Here is a 17577-nt window from a genome sequence, read left to right as displayed (position 1 = left end):
CACCACAATACATGCATACACACACCACACATGCACACACACCACACATATATGCATACACACACACCACACATACATGCATACACACACACCACACATACACACACACCACAATACATGCATACACACACACCACACATACATGCATACACAAACACACCACACATACATGCATACACAAACACACCACACATACATGCATACACACACACACACACACAGCTCCCATAAGAACTCGACAGGGAAAGCAGTGATGGGGAGATAGAGGAAAGCCTGGTCTTCGCTAGGATTTACAGAAGATGGGCCGGGAGAGCTCCAGCCTGACATCCTGTGAGCCTTCCCTACCACACTGGACTCTGCCTCGCAGTGCCTCTCTCTGCACCTGGCATCCAGGCCTGTGTTTTCTGGGCTTTGCTCTCCTCAGTGGTGCTGCCTCACGGTGCTGTGGGTGTGAGGAGCTGGCCAGTGACCAGTGTCCTGCCCATACCAACACTTTCTGGTCCCTGCCCTCCACCGTGTGCTTACGTACCACCTGCTGCCAGTCTCTGATTCTGCGGGCATCCATGGCCCATGGTGCCCTTTTTCTGCATAGCTTTTGCTGCCAGGAGAGCCCAGCTCCCCTGAAGGAATGGTGGAGGAAAATACACAGTGCCACCTGCCAAAGCCTTCCCCAAATTCTCTTGTGGACCTAGATTTTCTTGCTCTCTGAGCATGTCTGCCTGTACACTTTCTATCCTGTCAGCGCCGTATCTGTTTCTTGAGTCCATATTTCTTTCCCTCTCAATTTTATAGAGTCTAGGTTAGGAGAGGAACCCAGTTGTCCTTGTCCCTTTTCTTGATCTGTCTGTCTACCTACCTACCTATCTATATATATGCATATATATACAGATAGATAGATAGATAGATAGATAGATAGATAGATAGATAGATAGATAGATAGATAGATAGATAGATACACATTGTTTCTATACTGAAATCCACATATATTGGGCTTTTTTGCATATATGAACATGGTACTCATGTATGCATGTACATGTGTTCATATGTGTGTGAGGGTGCACATGCTCATGCGTGTGAAAGCCTGAGGTTACTGTCAGGTACCTGTCTTCCTTGATCACTCTCCACCTTATGTATTGAAGTGTGGCCACATACTTGAACTCAGAGCTCAGCCATTCAGCTAGTCTGGCTAGCCAGGCTGCTCTGGGAATCCCCATCTCTACCTCCCCTGTGCTTAGATTATAGGCAAGCTGCATGTCTACCTGGCTTTTATTATTTTATTCGTTCATTTATCCACCCATCCATCCATCGAGACACAGAGAGTCTCTGTTCGTCTGGGGGTTTGTGCCTGCCACTGTGCATATTATAGAGGTTAGAGGACAATTTTAGTGAGCTAGTTCTGGCTACCATGTGGGTCTTAGGGAACAAACTCAGGCTGTCGGACTTGGCTGCAAGCCTCATTACTTGCTAAGCCATTTCTTTGGCCCCCACCCAGCTTTTCTCCTGCAGGTTCTGGGGGTTCTGAGCTCCAGTCCTCACACTGAAGTGGCAAGCTCTTTATCTACTGAGCATCCACCTACCTGTCAGGATGCTTTTAAAACTAAAAAATGGTTCATGTTTTTTTTGGTAGCTCTGCAGGTTAGTTCATCTTTGTTTCACCCTGAAGGATTAAGGGAATAAAATAGACTTTAAGAATAAGAAAATTGAAGCCGGGCAGTGGTGGCGCACGCCTTTAATCCCAGCACTCGGGAGGCAGAGGCAGGCGGATCTCTGTGAGTTCAAGACCAGCCTGGTCTACAAGAGCTAGTTCCAGGACAGGAACCAAAAGCTATGGAGAAACCCTGTCTCGAAAAATCCAAAAAAAAAAGAATAAGAAAATTGTGTTTGAAAGTCAGCCAGCATTCTCCCCTCTTGGATCAACAGTGTAACAAGACTTCCTGTGGCGTGGGGTGCTGACAATGTGTTGGCAAGTTATCACTTTTCTAGGAATTCCTTTCTCTTTGTCATTGTTTTGTTTGTGTTTTCTAACGAGACTTGTTCTATTAAACTGTTAGTTCTTTCGAAGGCAGTTGGCGTTGGACAGATGTTAGATGCTTTGGATGTTAATGCATTGTGTGTACAGTGAGAGCTGTGGTAGAAAGCACAGGTAAATTCATGAATTAAAGCCAATTGTGTTTGTCAGAAAATAAGTCTTTGGTTCCTTCCTAGGCAGGAGGAACACTTTGGAGCTTTTTCTTTTTTTGCGCTTATGCTTCTTACCATGTTTGTTTCTGCCCATGCTAAAGATGAACAGCAGCCAAAAGGGATTGCTGCCAGAGCCGAATCCGGTACAGATTATGAAAAGTTTGAACAATCCTGCCATGCTCCAAGTTCTTCTGCAGCCCCAGCTGTGCGGACGAGCAGTTAAACCAGGTGAGCGCGCATAATGGCCTGCTTCAGCGCAGATGTTGGCATGAAGTTGCTTCTGCTGCACTGTTTGTGGAATGTAAGAAATGCCTTACGGGTTGAAGCACACTTAACACTTGTCCAACTCTTTCCTAAGAACTATTAACGATCATTAATTGGCTATCTGAGATGGTTATCTGAGATGGTGTTATGTCTTGGTTATTTTGTAGGTACAATTTACTTTTGTGTCTGTTTTCTGTGCCATTAGTAAGGTTTTAACTGTTAAACCTTCAGTTGAGCTCTCCGTTGTGGTGAACTTCTAAACCCAGTAACAGTGGCACGTCACTGCTCTGCCGCCTGGGTGAGCTGAGTGCGGAACATCCCTTTGTAATCATTGCGGTGACTTACCTTGTGGAATGTGCTAATTTGTTTCTCTGTGTCTGTCTTTCTCTGTCGTAAAGAACGAAGTAGTTTCCCTTTGAACCAGATGCCAAAAGCATCGTCCTCCAGTTACCCAGATCTGTATATTGTCGCTGTACTTTGATTATCAGAGTATTCGGTATTCTTTTTCTGGTATTTCTCTGAAACACAACTTTACATACACAAGCTTCCTTGTTAGCGTTATGAGGAAATGCGGAAGTTTAGAGTAAATATATTTAGCGTAAGGGTGCTCGGTGTGTTTATTCCAGTTCCGTCCCAGCTGGCCTGATGCCAACTCCCACCCGAGGCCACACAGACCCACAGGTTAAGGGCACTGCCTCTGTGTGGCTGTCCCCTAAGTCCCTGACTACAAGCTAAAGGTTCTCTCGGCTGTCTGAACTTCTGACCAACTAGCGATACAAATTTGGGAGTTGCCAGAACCCTTCCATTTGGTAATCCTCTGGAATGTTTTGTAGGCTTCTGGAAAGTACCATATATATGATTATAATTTTACTAGAAAGGACTGAGCAGAAATATGCAAATGAAGACAGTGTGCAGGCCGTGACACTTTCCAGCATGCGATTAGTAGGGGATTTAAAAAAAAAAAAAAAGGTATTGATGTTGACAACTTCATTTGTGTGTATAAAGTATTCTGATAGCTCTTTGCTTCTCTCCCATCCCTGTCACACACATCCCGTCCATACTAGTCTTTTTCCCAAACTCATGACTTTTGGTTTTGCTTTATGACCTGTTGAGTTTAATCGGGCCCCATGGGGCCATTGGATTGGCTATGCATTGGAGCCTGGTGGGGTAACCAGTGAGTCCAACAGCATAAGCCGACGAGTCTCCTTCCTGAATTGACCAGTAGAAAATGGTTCATCAGTGAGGGGTAGAGAGGGCCTCCTGAGCCCATCTTCTGTCTATGCCTGACTTGGTGGCCCGCTCTTGTGCCCACCCAGTGCAGGCATCTGCAGCTGCTATGAGATTATAATTGTAATGGCTGTGTTTTACCCATGAGAATATTTCACAGCCGTCTTCTCTGTCTTCTGGCTCCCCCTTTCCGCAGGGTGTCCCCTGAACCTTAGAGGGAATGGTATCGATGTCTTGTTTAGGGCCGATCTTTGGTCAGTCACTTACACTCTGTACCTTGTGGAGCCATGAGTCTCTGAATTGCGTTCACCGCCATTCACTGGAAAGACAAGTTTCTCTAATGGAGACTGAGAGCAGCATTTTTCCGTAGATACAAACATGAATATTTAGAGGGTAGCTTGACTCTTATGTCAGCTGCTAAAAAACAGTGCTCAGTTTCCATTTTAGGGCTCATCGTCTCCCTGGCCATGGGCTTTGGACCAGGTTTATAGAATCAGGGATGTGGATCAAGTCTCAGATTCCATCAGAACCATTGGTTACCCGCATAACAGGAGTGCCGCTGGTGCACAGGCTGGTGCACAGGACGTGGCTGACCTGCCAGGCTGGTCTTGTGGCTCACAGAGGTTATCTCTGGGTAAGACCATTGATTCCTTCTCTCCCCCAGCAGCCTGCATGGCTTTCCCAGAACTGTGAAAACCAGCAGCAGGGACAGAGCTGCAGCTCAGTTCTAGCTTGGCTTTCTTTTTTATATCGTGCATCTAGGGTATGTAGTATAAACGCTTTGCTTTCCGTGTTAGGATCAAACACCATGAGCAAAAGCAACTAGAGGAGGAAAGAGTTTGCCAGTTCCCTTTCACAGTTGATTGTCAGAGCAGGAGCAGAGGAGCTGGCTCACTGGTTTGCTCCTCACTGCCTCTTCATACAACCCAGGACCACCTGCCCAGAGGTAGCACCGCCCACACCAGGCTGGGCCCTCCCACAGCAATCATTGATCAAGGAAGTGTTTCACAGGTTTGCCCAGATTTTCTCGGTTGAGAATCCCTCTCCAAGATGACTCCAGTCTGTGTCAAGTTGACGAAAACAAAAAGCCCCCTAACTAACACAAGGCGGTACCTCACCTTTGGCATTGAAGGTGTTGATTAATACTCACAGCTCTGAGAGCAGTTGTTCCCAGCCATACAGGGTCGTTTTAGGAATTGGAACTTTGTGGCAGTTTCATTGTGTGGACCCCCCCCCACACACACACACACAATATATTACATCTAGATTTTCTGGATTGTCCTAAAGCATGGTGTTCACACATGACAGTCTCCTGCTGGTTGGTTATTGATTGGCACCGGGCAGGAGTCCTGCATTCCTGTCACTCCGCAGCGCTCTCCTTATGCAGTCCAAGGTGGCTGTAGTGTGGAAAGCCTCATACTGTGCTCGCAGGTCGTGGAGGAGAGTATTGTCACACCTTTGGATTGTGAGCATCTTTGATAATTCTGCTCCTTCCACCAACACTATATTTTCACCCCCACTTCTCTGTTTGGTTTGTGGTCACATAAGAATGTGGTTTTGTTTTGCCTTGCTTTTTAGATTTGACTTGATTTTTTTTTTCAGATTTTGGGGTTTTATTTAATTAAACCCAAATTTTATTTATTAAAGAATTCTGCCTCCTCCCCACCCCCACCTCCCATTTCCCTCCCCCAATCAAGTCCCCCTCCCTCGTCAGCCCTAAGAGCAATCAGGGTTCCCTGCCCTGTGGGAAGTCCAAAGACCATCCACCTCCATCCCGGTCTTGTAGGAGGAGTATCCAAACTGCCTAGGCTCCCACAAAGCCAGTACGTGCAGTAGGATCAAAAACCCATTGCTTGATCTTGATTTTTTAATTTGAAAATTATTTCTGTAGGATGAATATGTGTACATAATTCAGATTTCTAGAGCTGGAGTTGCGGGCAGCTGACATGGGTGCTGGGAATCAAACTCTGGTCCTCTGCAAAAGCAATGTGTCCCCCATCACTGAGCCATCTCTCCACACCCAGGAGAATGCGTTTTAATATTAATGTTACTGTCTCTATTTTAAGATGTTTTACTATTTAAATGGATGGAGACGTTTGTCTTTGTTTGGGCTGGTCAGGGAAGAAGATTGTCTCCAATGAGCACAGGCCGAGCTGGAGGGTGCATTCCAGTTGTACTTTGGTGTTTTCTTGGGCAGTGGGTGGGTGCTGGGAGCAAGCCCAAGTGTGCACCACACTGCTGAGATGCACCTGCAGGCCTGATGGCAGACCCAATGAACATCTAGGTCCTTTGCAGATTGAGGTAAAATTGCAATGAGGATTTGTTTTTATTTACACTATACTTTTATGACCTGGGGTAAATAGCTGGTTGTAGATTTGAGCCATGTTGATGTTAATTTGGTGTGTTACCATTCTTGTTTTTGGATACGGACTCCCTACCTAACTGGGAATGACTTAGTATTTTTTCTGTTGCATGCACATTATGAAAAGCTATTGCCAGGACCTTTTCTGAATGCCACTTTGTGATTATAGATATGCATATTTAGTTGAAATTAATCATGTGTTTTCTATTTTATGGTTCTTTTTTTCTCTGTATATTATCTATTCCAAAATTATCTCTTCCGAAATGTGTGTGGTATTTGGACTTAGAATTCAGAGTGTAGTTACTCTTTATTCCTTATATCTAGATATACAATTGATTTCTTTGGAGATGAGGTCTCATTGTGTATTTCTGGCTGGGCTGGAACTTGCTAGGTAGACCGGACTGGCCTCAGCCTCAACAGAGAATCTGCCTAGTGCTGGAATTCAAGCCATGCGTCACCATGTCCAGTTATGTGTAGTCAGGTTGCAACCTTTTAGTTTCTATGATGTAAGAATTTCTTTCTGCACATATATATTATCTTCAGTAAAGGATTTTTCATAAGATCTTTAAGGACGAGGGTTGCATCTTTCCCCATACCCTACCTTCTGACAAAATTCTCCCAAACACCTGATAAGGTATTGAGGGGCTGGAGAGATGGCTCAGCAATTAAGAGCTCTTGTTGTTCTTGCTGGGGACCAAGGTTTGGTCCCAGCACCCACATGGTGGTAACTGTGTTCCAGGCAATCCTCTCTTCTCACCTCCTTGGGCGTCAGGCACTCTGCACTTATGTGCAAGCATGGATAAAGGTGCTGAGCTACTACCAAGGCCTCCATTAGTACCATGCTGCCAGCCCAAGCTGTGCTGGGTGCTGGAGACAGGCAAGCCTGCATTTGGGGCTTAAAGACAGAAAGTGGGAGGATTCTAAGGCAGCTTCCAGTATCGAATCACAAGGAAAGAAGTCTGTCCCTCTAAGCCGGTAGATGAAACTCCCTATGCAGGTTAAAGGTTGTGAAAGAAACATGCTTTTGGAACATGCTGTATTTTTAATTTCTTAAGTCACGTGGTTACGGTTTTACTTTGACTGACTCTGATCTTCTCAAAACAGTTCTCGGAGTCGCACCCAGCTTGTCTCACCTGCTGAGCCCATCCCTCCCCTCCGCACTACTACACTTCAGTAAAGCACAACAGGTTTGTACACAGCACTGAAGATTCAGAGTGCTGATGGGGACAGCCCAGAGAACAAGGTGTGTGTGTGTGTGAGTGTGTGTGTGTGATTGTGATCCAGTGCTGATGGGAACAGCCTAGAGAGCTTAACTTACTGATTCCCACTTGTAGAATATTAAGAACAGAATTTTGTGTAATCTTTGTTAGATAATGAGTCAATAGTTTTTTCTCTTTGTGTGGTGGGGTATAGGGAAAATAGACGGAATGTGTGCCATGGGTATGGAAGTCAGAGGACAACCTTGGCGTCAGTCTTACCTTCTACCCTGTTTGGGGCAAGCTGTCTGCTGTTTACTGCTGCATATGCTAGGCTAGCAGGCTCGGGTTTCTGGGAATTCTCCCTTCTCCACCTTCCATCTTCCCATAGGCGTGCTGGGATGTTTGTTTGTTTGTTATAGGATTCGAACTCTGGTCTTCGTGTTTGCACAAGCACTTTGCCCACTGAATCATTTCCCAGCCCTAAAGCAAAAATAGTTTTAGAACAAATCAGTTTATACTGTCTTAACTCAAAACAAGTTTATAGAAAGAAATGAGCAGTAAATCTTAATATTTAAATTTTAATCAGTGTTATAAAATAGTTCATGTTTGTGAGAGCAAAGAATATTTTTTTTGTTTTCAGATAAGTGTTTTAAATATGCACTTAGCTGACATAAGTATTTGCCATATTAGAAATAGACATTACTCATTAATTTCGGAATATAGTTAAAGATACACAGACCTATGCACAAACCAGTTATTTTCTTACACAGAGGATCTCAGAATCCCCCTGCTTCTGCCTCGCAGGCACTGGGGTTACAGGTGTGCGCCACTCCTCCAGGCTGTAAACTAGCTTTCTGAAGGGGGAGAAGGGAGGAAAGCCCCCTCCCACCCACGGCAGTTATTCTGTTGCTGAGATAGAAGGCCCTGGTGAGAGCCACTGGGAGATTTCGCTTTGGCTTCTGGGTCCAAAGGGATCGAACCCATCCATTGTGGATATGTGAGATCTTCTGTCAGAGGTGGCGTGGTGGCAGGAACAGGAAGCTGACACTCACATTTACCCAGATACCGGAAGTAGAGAGAAAAAAAACAGGAAGTGGAACAATGCTCTAAACTTTTAAATCCCGTCTCTAGGGACTTACTCCAGCATCGGGCCACCTTCTAAAGGTTCCAGGCCATGCCACCAATTAGGAAACATTTCTCATTCAAAACACCACACCATCGTTCTTGTCTTTTCCCCTCAGGACTCCTGTACACTGAGGTACGTTTTACTCGTCCACTCGCTCTGTTGAGTAGCCAGCCACAAGTGCTCGGTGCTGCCCCTGTTATGGCTCCAGCTTTGAACAGCACATTCTCATAGTCTCCATTGTTTCAGGGAGCATGAGAAGTCAGACGTGATGGCTTGTACCTCTAATCTCAATACTGGGGGAGGGCAAGACTGGAGGACTACTGTATTTAAGGTCAGACCAGCTTACGTAGTAAATTCTGGGCCAGCCTGGGGCAACAGAGTCAGATTCTGTCTCCAGACAACAATAAAAACCCAACAACAGAACAGCGGGGCAGGCAGACGTTACTTACAATCAGATATGAACACGTGTGAAAAGGAGAATCCGAGCATGGATAATATCCCCTTCGTGGTAGGACAGCGGTTCTCAACCTGGGGGTTCCAGCCCTTCTGGGTAGTGTTAAATAATCCTTTTGCGGGGTCCCATATCAGATATCCTGCATATCTGATATTTATATTACGGTTCATAACTACCAAAATTACAGTCAGGAAGTAGCAATGAAAATAATTTGATGCTTGGAGTCACCACAATGTGAGGAACTGTATTAAAGGGTTGCAGCATTAGGAAGGTCAAGAACTGTGTTTGTAGAAAGACCAGAAATGCAGTATTTGCTGTTAAGGCCTGGAAGTCGCTCTATCTCCTGAGCTCAGTGCATCTCACTTGTCCCCAAAGGACCTGCTCACTCCTCCAAGTGTCTGTCTCCTTGGCCAGGAATGTCCTCCCTAAGTTCCACCTAACTGGCCCAGTCTTTCCCTAAACAGCCTTCTGATTTCAGCACACATGTTAGGTCCTCAAGAATGCCTCCCTGGAATCTGCCAGTCTTGAGTAAGAGTCCCCAGTGGTTGATCATGTACCTGCTTGTATTTTTCCTCATAGAACTGCCATTTGTAATCTTGTTAGGAATACGATATATAGGGGCCATCATATTACATTTCTCACTAGGTGGCACACTATTCTATTCATTAAAAAGCATGCAAGAAATATTGTCAAATGGTTTATCTGTAAATTCATATTTCATCATCACTAAAGCGGGGGTGGGGATAAGGGGTGGAGAGGATGCAAAGGAAAGAATGTGAAATCGCATTTCAAAACTGCATGGTCATCTCTTCCATGTTAGATAATATTACCTGAGGACGAAAGTAGATTATTTGAATTAAGTGTTTTTTAGGGTTTCTCTATGTAGCCCTGGCTATTCTGGAACTCAGTCTGCAGACCAGGCTGGCCTCGAACTCAAGAGACCGACATGCCACCATCTCCCGAGTGCTGGGATTAAAGGTGTGCGCTCAGCACACCTGCCTAAAGTGTGGTTTCTTTTTTTCAGACTAACTTGAGCACTGGACTTGAAGATGAGTTGATTATCTAACAAATAGTTCTCCCATCCTTCCTTAACTTCATGTGGCTTTAACTCCGCAGAGCTCGGCTGTGGGTAGTGCGTCCCCCTTGCTGCTCCAGGCTCTGTCTCACCTCCCTTTGGTCCAGCAGCAGCTGATGAAGTTTGATAGTGCCCACACTAATAATGTGAGTGTCTCTGCCCACTGATGGGGGCGGGGGTGCGATTTCACACATGTATCCGTCTTCCCTGGGATCTCTATTTCTCCCCCATGGAAAACTGTCTCCTCTCACCCCTGCTGTAGAAGCCTGGCTTGCTCGGAGAGCCCCCTGCCATGGCGCTGGCAATAGGACCACCACTCTCCCTGAAGACGGACCTGGGACACCATGGAGACACACACAAAAGTGAGTGACCTTTTTTGCTGGGAAGTCCTTGTGCAGTCAGCTTTGAGACTTGATAGTTTACCTCCATCCCTCTCTTATTTATAGGATGATTAAATTTAAATCTTGGTGATTTAAAATTTCAAGAGCCCTGTTGCCGCGTCTGATATGTTATTAATGGGCTTGCCTCCATGCCAAGATGAGACGGTCCCTCCTGGATGGCCTTTAATATTTCATGCAGGTTCACAGCAGTGCCAGGCGAAGACATGGCTTCCCTTTGACGCTGACATGCTGCCCACTGCGCTCACAACATAGTCCCCGTGTCTCCATTTCAGTTTCGCTGAAGGAGCCTCAGCCCTTATGAAGGGAATAGCTAGAGTTTGTAAATTTAAGCCCTGTTGACTTGAGTCATTTTTAAATTATGTCTTAAAATGATGACTTGAAAGACAACTGATCCACATGCTCTGGGCACGTGACAGGCAGAACATTTTTATCTTAGAAAACTAGAAATACACCAGGGTTTCTTATTTTATTGTAATTTAGAGAAATGCTTCCAATTGGCCATTTAAGTTTCGTACACATAAGTAACACACTTAGTCTCCTCCACATAAAACTGGCCAGATAACTCAGGTTAAATTGCTGAGGAATTTCTCTCTATGATGGGAGTCTGTCGTCCTAAAAGCTTTGACTTTCCATGACTGCGAGCTATGAGAATGTTTATTCCTCATGTTAATGCTAGCGGATACACAGCTGTCTGTCTTGTGTGCTGTCTTAAGAACCCTGACAGTTCAGCGTCTAAGCAAACATATTCTGAGAGACGGAGGAGCCAAAGCGAGTCCTCCACCAGCTAACAAATCTGTTAGTGAATTTGTAGAATGGAAGTTTGATCTAGTCATCAAAATGAACTGTTTTAATTTCTTTTTGGCCTCTTGTTTTGTAAGCTTTTTATTTATTTATATTTTGAGGCAGGGTCTCATTATATTGCCCAGGCTGGTCTTGAACTTGCGAGGTCACATGATCTTGCCTTGGCCCCTGAATATTTGGGAGATGTGCATCCATGCCTGGCTGATCTGTGTGTCTTTATTTTTAAATTTGAAATTCATTTATTTTTTTGTTTGGAGAAGGGCACACGTGTGCTATGTCATACATGTGGATTGTGCGGAGCAGCTTGTGGGAGTTGGTTCTCTCCTATCCCGGGGTCATGGGATTTAAACCCTGCCCAGGGCCACGTTCCTTTCTCTGCTGAGCCATCCCACCAGCCCTGACTTACAGATTTTTTTTTTTAAAAAACAAAATAAAAGTGAGCCCTAATTTTCCTATGAAAACTTTTATTCTTTTCAGGATTTTACTTCCTATCAGTAAAAATATGTAACTTCTGCTGATTTAGTGTTTGTCTATTCCTGAGCATTGACTTCAAGGCCAGCAGTGGCACTCTGGGGTTTAAGTACCAGATCTTTCCACTTAAAAATAGTGTTGATTTATAGTATTTGTGAATTTCCATGTGTAAATCTTCACCTGCTGCCAAGGCCAAGTTGCCAGGATAAAGACCGCAAACTCAAGCTGTGAAGACATGGGTGCAGCCAGCTCTTAACAGCTGCCAAAGGCTTGCTAACCAGGCTTGCTGTTGAGTCCACATCAACTGAGGAAATACTGAATTCTTGAAACCCGAGACTCAGTTATTCTCTTCAAGTATAGAAGCAACCAAATTGCAATGATTGGGCATTTTAAAGTACTGATATAATTTAACTGTCAAAAAAAAGAATCATAAGCTTTTAAAATAATAATTAAAATGTATCATTAAAAATATTGAGGTTATCTCAGAAATTGAGAATTTTAACAGCATTATTAGTGTCACCCGCTGGACCCCACAGCTCTCTGATCAGTGCAGAAGGGGCTCCCGAGCCTCGTGTAACTAGGTTCCTTTGCCTCTGTGTTTCGCTCCAGCATCTACTCTGATTCCAACGCAAACGACACTGGCAGCCGGCCTGGGCATGCTGCCATTCTTACCACACCAGCTCAGTGCCGGACAAGCCGGGCCGGGCCGTGGGACCACTCAGGAGAAGCAGTCCGCCACAGCGGGCATCACTGAAGCTAGTTTCTCAGGGTCGCAGCAGTATCTGCAGACCTTCCCAGGCCTTCCCACTGGAGGCCCTCTGACAGGCCACCAGAAGACACAGCAGAGCCCAGCAAAAGGCCCGGAGGTAGGTTCCAAGGTGAGGAAGCACGCAGGGAAATGGATATCCCCAGGCTGCCTTTCCTCTCCTCTTTGTCCCCGAATTGTGGCATTGTTGTGCCACAGCCAGTGACTTGTGTGTGGTGATTGTCCCCACTGCCTGTTTTCCACATCTAAGCGGCAGCTCCAGGTTAACTTCTGGAGCTGCTGTGAATTTGTTAAGGGTTGAATTTCATCCTCATTTGAATGTTACCGATCCCTGGAACATAGCAAGCATTCAGCAGCCACGCACTGAGTGAGCGAACATACGGCCATGTGATAGGGATGCCACAAGCAAACCCGGATTTCTCTGAGGCTTACAAAGGTGTCTGAGACAGGTTTTGCTGTCCAGACACAGCAGCATTGGCCAGGAAAGCGTCAGGAACATGAGAGGGTCTGTGGCTCTCCCAGACAGAAGTGAACACTCAGGATTGCATTTCTTCATTGTGCTTATAAAAAAATAAAATATGCAAAGAAAACTAAGCTACTAGCTTTATCTTCCATATCTAACCAGGACTGTGGTTTTAAAAGTCTTAACCAGAGAGTAAAGCCATCTCTCGGGAGAATGTGGAGCATAGTGAAGGCTCAGCCCCCACCCCTTCCTTTTCTGTTAAATGGATGAGGTCCTTGCTTCTCAGAGGAATATGGAAACAGTGGTCCTGTCCAACATTGTCGTCTGAGAGTTGGCTCATGAACTTCGCCTTCTCATTCTCTCTAGCTTGGCATTACTTTCAGGACTAGAGATGAGCAAGCTTTGCTTGTGTCATTTGGTTTTAGCCATATAATGAAAATTTAAATCTTAAAATTAATGTGAATACCTGCATTTCGAGATATCAGATACAGAACTGGTTGTTTTGTTTCTTGCAAAGATGAATTCTCTAAGATCAAGTGAGAAGATACAAGATGCCTCAGGTTGTACTCCACTTGTAGAATTCTGTTTATTTTTGATTGGGGTTGTTGAGACAGGGTCTCTCTGTGTAGTCCTGGCTGTCCTGGAGCTTGCTGTGTAGACCAGGCTGGCCTCGAGCTCACAGAGATCTGCCTGCCTCTGCCTCCCGAGTGCTGGGATTAAAGGCACTAGAGCCCACAAATGATCACACTGTACAAGATATATTGAAAAACAAATATTTTTGTACTTTTAATCTTAGTAAATAATTTAAATAAGCATGTATTAGTTGTGTGGCATGTAAGATGCTGTTGAGGACTTCTGTGACTTTTCGTGTGTGTGTGTATGTGTGTATGTATGGTGTTCTGTGATGGTCCTCATTCTTTTTACACCATTCATTCACCATCCCATCCTCTGTTTCTGGTGAATAGGCTGCCTCTAAGAATCAGACTTCACTCTTGGGAGAACCACCCAAAGAAATTCGGCTCAGTAAAAATCCGTATTTGAATCTGGCGAGTGTGTTACCCAGTATGTGCCTAGGTAAGCAAGGCCTCTGTGTCAGCTCTAAGGGTCCCTGGAGACGATCTGTGATGACTTTTACTTTCGTCTTAGCTGACAGTTCACGATGCTTTATTGACAAAACTAAGCTCTAAATCACAAACTTATTCTTTCGCGATAATCCCATTGTTTGGATAAAAAAGAAAATTAAAAAACTTAAAAAATTTTTCACAACAGTATTTTTATTTAGGCAAAATAATCCTATTCAGTTCTTATTGTGCCATTATTGAAAATAATGAAGGCGGTGGGTTGTTTGAAGCCCTGTAGTCATTTGCCGTGTGGGTAGAATCATGGGTCTAAACCAGAGCTTGCAGCCTCTGAATGGCCTAGCAGTGCATCCGTGTGCCCTAGATATAGGACTGCCACTCAGCAGAAACGGAGTACCAGGTCTTCGTTAGCGTGGAGCAACCCTTATTCAAACACAGTGCTACAAAAAAGTCAGTCTTGGGAAACTGAAGAACACATTCATGTCGTCCGGGAGGGAAGAGGCTGGGTACACAGAATGAACCCTGTGACTTTTAAAACCCAGTAATAGGACTAATCAGAAGTCGTCTGCATCGCTCGTGTAGGAGGTCGTCTCTAAAGATGATTTTAAATGCAAAAAGGGAGAGTGAGCCCTGCACGATTGCAGTCCTGCTGCTAAACCTGTGCTCTAACAGGCACGCGCTTGTGCAAATGCAGACTGTAGCTAGGAAAGTGTAAACTGCTCTAACAGGCACACACTTGTGCAAATGCAGACTGTAGCTGAGGAAAGTGTAAACTGTGCTCTAACAGGCACGCACTTGTGCAAATGCAGACTGTAGCTGAGGAAAGTGTAAACTGTGCTCTAACAGGCACGCGCTTGTGCAAATGCAGACTGTAGCTGAGGAAAGTATAAACTGTGCTCTAACAGGCACGTGCTTGTGCAAATGCAGACTGTAACTAGGAAAGTGTAAACTGTGCTCTAACAGGCACGCGCTTGTGCAAATGCAGACTGTAACTAGGAAAGTGTAAACTGCTCTAACAGGCACACGCTTGTGCAAATGCAGACTGTAGCTGAGGAATGTGTATAAACTGCTCTAACAGGCACGCGCTTGTGCAAATGCAGACTAACTAGGAAAGTGTAAACTGCTCTAACAAGCACACGCTTGTGCAAATGCAGACTGTAGCTGAGGAAAGTATAAACTGTGCTCTAACAGGCACGCACTTGTGCAAATGCAGACTGTAGCTGAGGAAAGTGTATTAACTGTGCTCTAACAGGCACACGCTTGTGCAAATGCAGACTGTAGCTGAGGAAAGTGTATAAACTGCTCTAACAGGCACGCGCTTGTGCAAATGCAGACTGTAGCTGAGGAATGTGTATAAACTGCTCTAACAGGCACGCGCTTGTGCAAATGCAGACTAACTAGGAAAGTGTAAACTGCTCTAACAAGCACACGCTTGTGCAAATGCAGACTGTAGCTGAGGAAAGTATAAACTGTGCTCTAACAGGCACGCACTTGTGCAAATGCAGACTGTAGCTGAGGAAAGTGTATTAACTGTGCTCTAACAGGCATGTGCTTGTGCAAATGCAGACTGTAGCTGAGGAAAGTGTATAAACTGCAAGGAAAGGATTTAATATACATTTTTGGCATTTTACAAAGTATCCTCTTAAGCATTAATTATCATTTTTCTGAATCTAGGAAAAAGTGTTCTAATGTATCTCTCTGGAGTACACCCTTCTCACGTAAAATCGATACAGACAACTTTTGCCTTAAGGGTGTTTAATTTGCATTTTATATGCATTGGTGTAGAACAGTGGTTTTTAACTTGTGGGTCACAACACCTTTGCGGTTACATATCAGATATCCTGCATATCAGATGTTTACATTATGATTCATAACAGCAGCAAAATTAGTTACGAAGTAGCAATGAATTAATTTTACGGTTTGGGGTCACCACAACGTGAGGAACTGTATTAAAGGGTCATAGCATTCAGAAGGCTGAGAGCCACTGATGTAGAATATCTGTCTGTGGGTCGGGTGTATAGTTCAGTGGTAGAGTGCTTGCCTAGCATCCCTGAAGCCATGGCTTTGATTCCCAGTACAGAAAAAGAATAGAAAAAAAATTATTATTTTGCCTATATGGCAAGCTTCCGTTTTCAGTTAGTGGAGTAGATGAAGCAGTGTGTAATACCTCCTAGAGAAAATAAGTATAAATATACATTAGTGACCCATCTGAAACAGGCTGTTAATGTTTTTATGCTGTTTGTAATGTGTTTTACGCTGTTTGGTCTTGCTTTTGTCTTTAGCCACTGCAAGTAAAGGCACGTCACACAAGACTGGAATCGCAAGCAACATTCTGGATGCAATCTCTCAGGGAAGCGAGTCCCAGCATGTCCTGGAAAAATGCATCACTTACTCGCCACCTTTCGAGGATTATGCCCAGGTAAAGGACGCACAGGCCCTGATGATGGGGAGAGAAACTGGCTCAGCTCTACCTGACGCCACTGAGTGTGGATAGGCCTACTCTAGCGCTATGAGAACACGGGGTAGTTATCTCTTTCCCATTATTTAAGATTTGGGAATAGGTTCAAGAAACTATTTAATATTATTTTAAACCAAATATTTACCTCTTATGGTTTTAGTCTTCAAACTACAGCCCTTATGCCACACCCAGCCTGTCACCTGTTTTTCGGTGGACACAGCCACATCCATTCATTTACATATTTCCTGTGGTGCTGCCGTACCCAATGGAACAGACTTGCACGGCTTACAAGGTTAAATATTTATGCTACCTGACTCTCCTGAAAATTCTGCTGACCTCTGTTTTACGAGAGTACAAACCTTAAGAACCCAAAGGGGAGAAAACACCCTTCATCATTGCTGAGGTGGAGGAAATGTTTGACAGCCCAGGCTGACCTTAACTCACAGTGCTCAGCCTCTGGAGTTTGCTTATCTGTGTACATCACCGCATCCAGCTGTATACCAAACCACAGAGCATAAAAGAAGAGCCAACCCCCAGGATCTTTCTCCTTCATGCATTGGAGCTCTATAGATCACATATAATAGCTAATGTGTTGGAAATGCGATGCAAATACACTGTGTAGCTTAGGGAATAATAATAGAAAAAGCCGCATGGTTTTGGTGCGGGTGCAGTTTTTCAAATATTTCCAACATACAGTTGGTTAAATGAATGGTTACAGAACCTATGAACGTGGAGTATGATTCTAAATTATGTCCTGAAGATAAATTAATATGATGAAGTAGTGGCCTGCTTAACTTAAAAAACAAGGTCAGAGCTGATGTCATGAGGAAGACATCCTCGCTTCCTAAGGTTCTATCTTTGTTCATGGATACAGTAATGACGCAGATAAGCACACTGGAGATTGATTATATGTAAGGGGCAAAAGTTAAATTATTGGAGGTAAAGTTATTATGAATATACAGTTGTGAAGATTAGAAACAACCAAAATATTCAGCTAAGACTGAGTAAGCAAATTGTTATTTTTTACCATAAAATAATTCAGAAATTTAAATTGATGTAAAATAATGTGTAAACATATCCTAAAATCGTCATTAATAGTCACAAAATGTGGTTTGTATAGGAGAACAAGGTGTACTTTTCAAAGCAGAAGAAACAATACATTTTTAAGAATCTAGCAAAGGTGTGCATTTTAAGCATCAAAGGAAGTTCCCACTGGTCTGTACTGAGCTTTTCATTTGAGTGTGACATTT

At 44.2% G+C, this 17577-nt stretch overlaps 1 protein-coding gene across 2 annotated transcripts in view; it reads left to right on the top strand.

The window, feature by feature from the left end:
• The window catches only part of Raver2 (ribonucleoprotein, PTB binding 2), a 73648-nt gene that overhangs the window by 46449 nt on the left and 9622 nt on the right, over positions 1 to 17577 (top strand). The window contains exons 5-11 of one of the 2 annotated variants that reach the window (XM_057785219.1): positions 2283 to 2409; positions 7139 to 7221; positions 9930 to 10034; positions 10151 to 10250; positions 12171 to 12427; positions 13756 to 13864; positions 16152 to 16288. In XM_057785219.1, coding sequence (XP_057641202.1) covers positions 2283 to 2409; positions 7139 to 7221; positions 9930 to 10034; positions 10151 to 10250; positions 12171 to 12427; positions 13756 to 13864; positions 16152 to 16288 — 918 coding nt within the window. Of the gene's footprint in view, positions 1 to 2282; positions 2410 to 7138; positions 7222 to 9929; positions 10035 to 10150; positions 10251 to 12170; positions 12440 to 13755; positions 13865 to 16151; positions 16289 to 17577 lie in introns of both variants that reach the window. The other variant, XM_057785218.1, reaches the window with a different exon arrangement.

This window comes from Chionomys nivalis, chromosome 11 (assembly GCF_950005125.1).
Source record: "Chionomys nivalis chromosome 11, mChiNiv1.1, whole genome shotgun sequence".
NCBI lineage: Eukaryota > Metazoa > Chordata > Mammalia > Rodentia > Cricetidae > Chionomys > Chionomys nivalis.
Note: the sequence above shows the minus strand (reverse complement) of the source record. Positions and strands in the feature narration are given on the sequence as shown.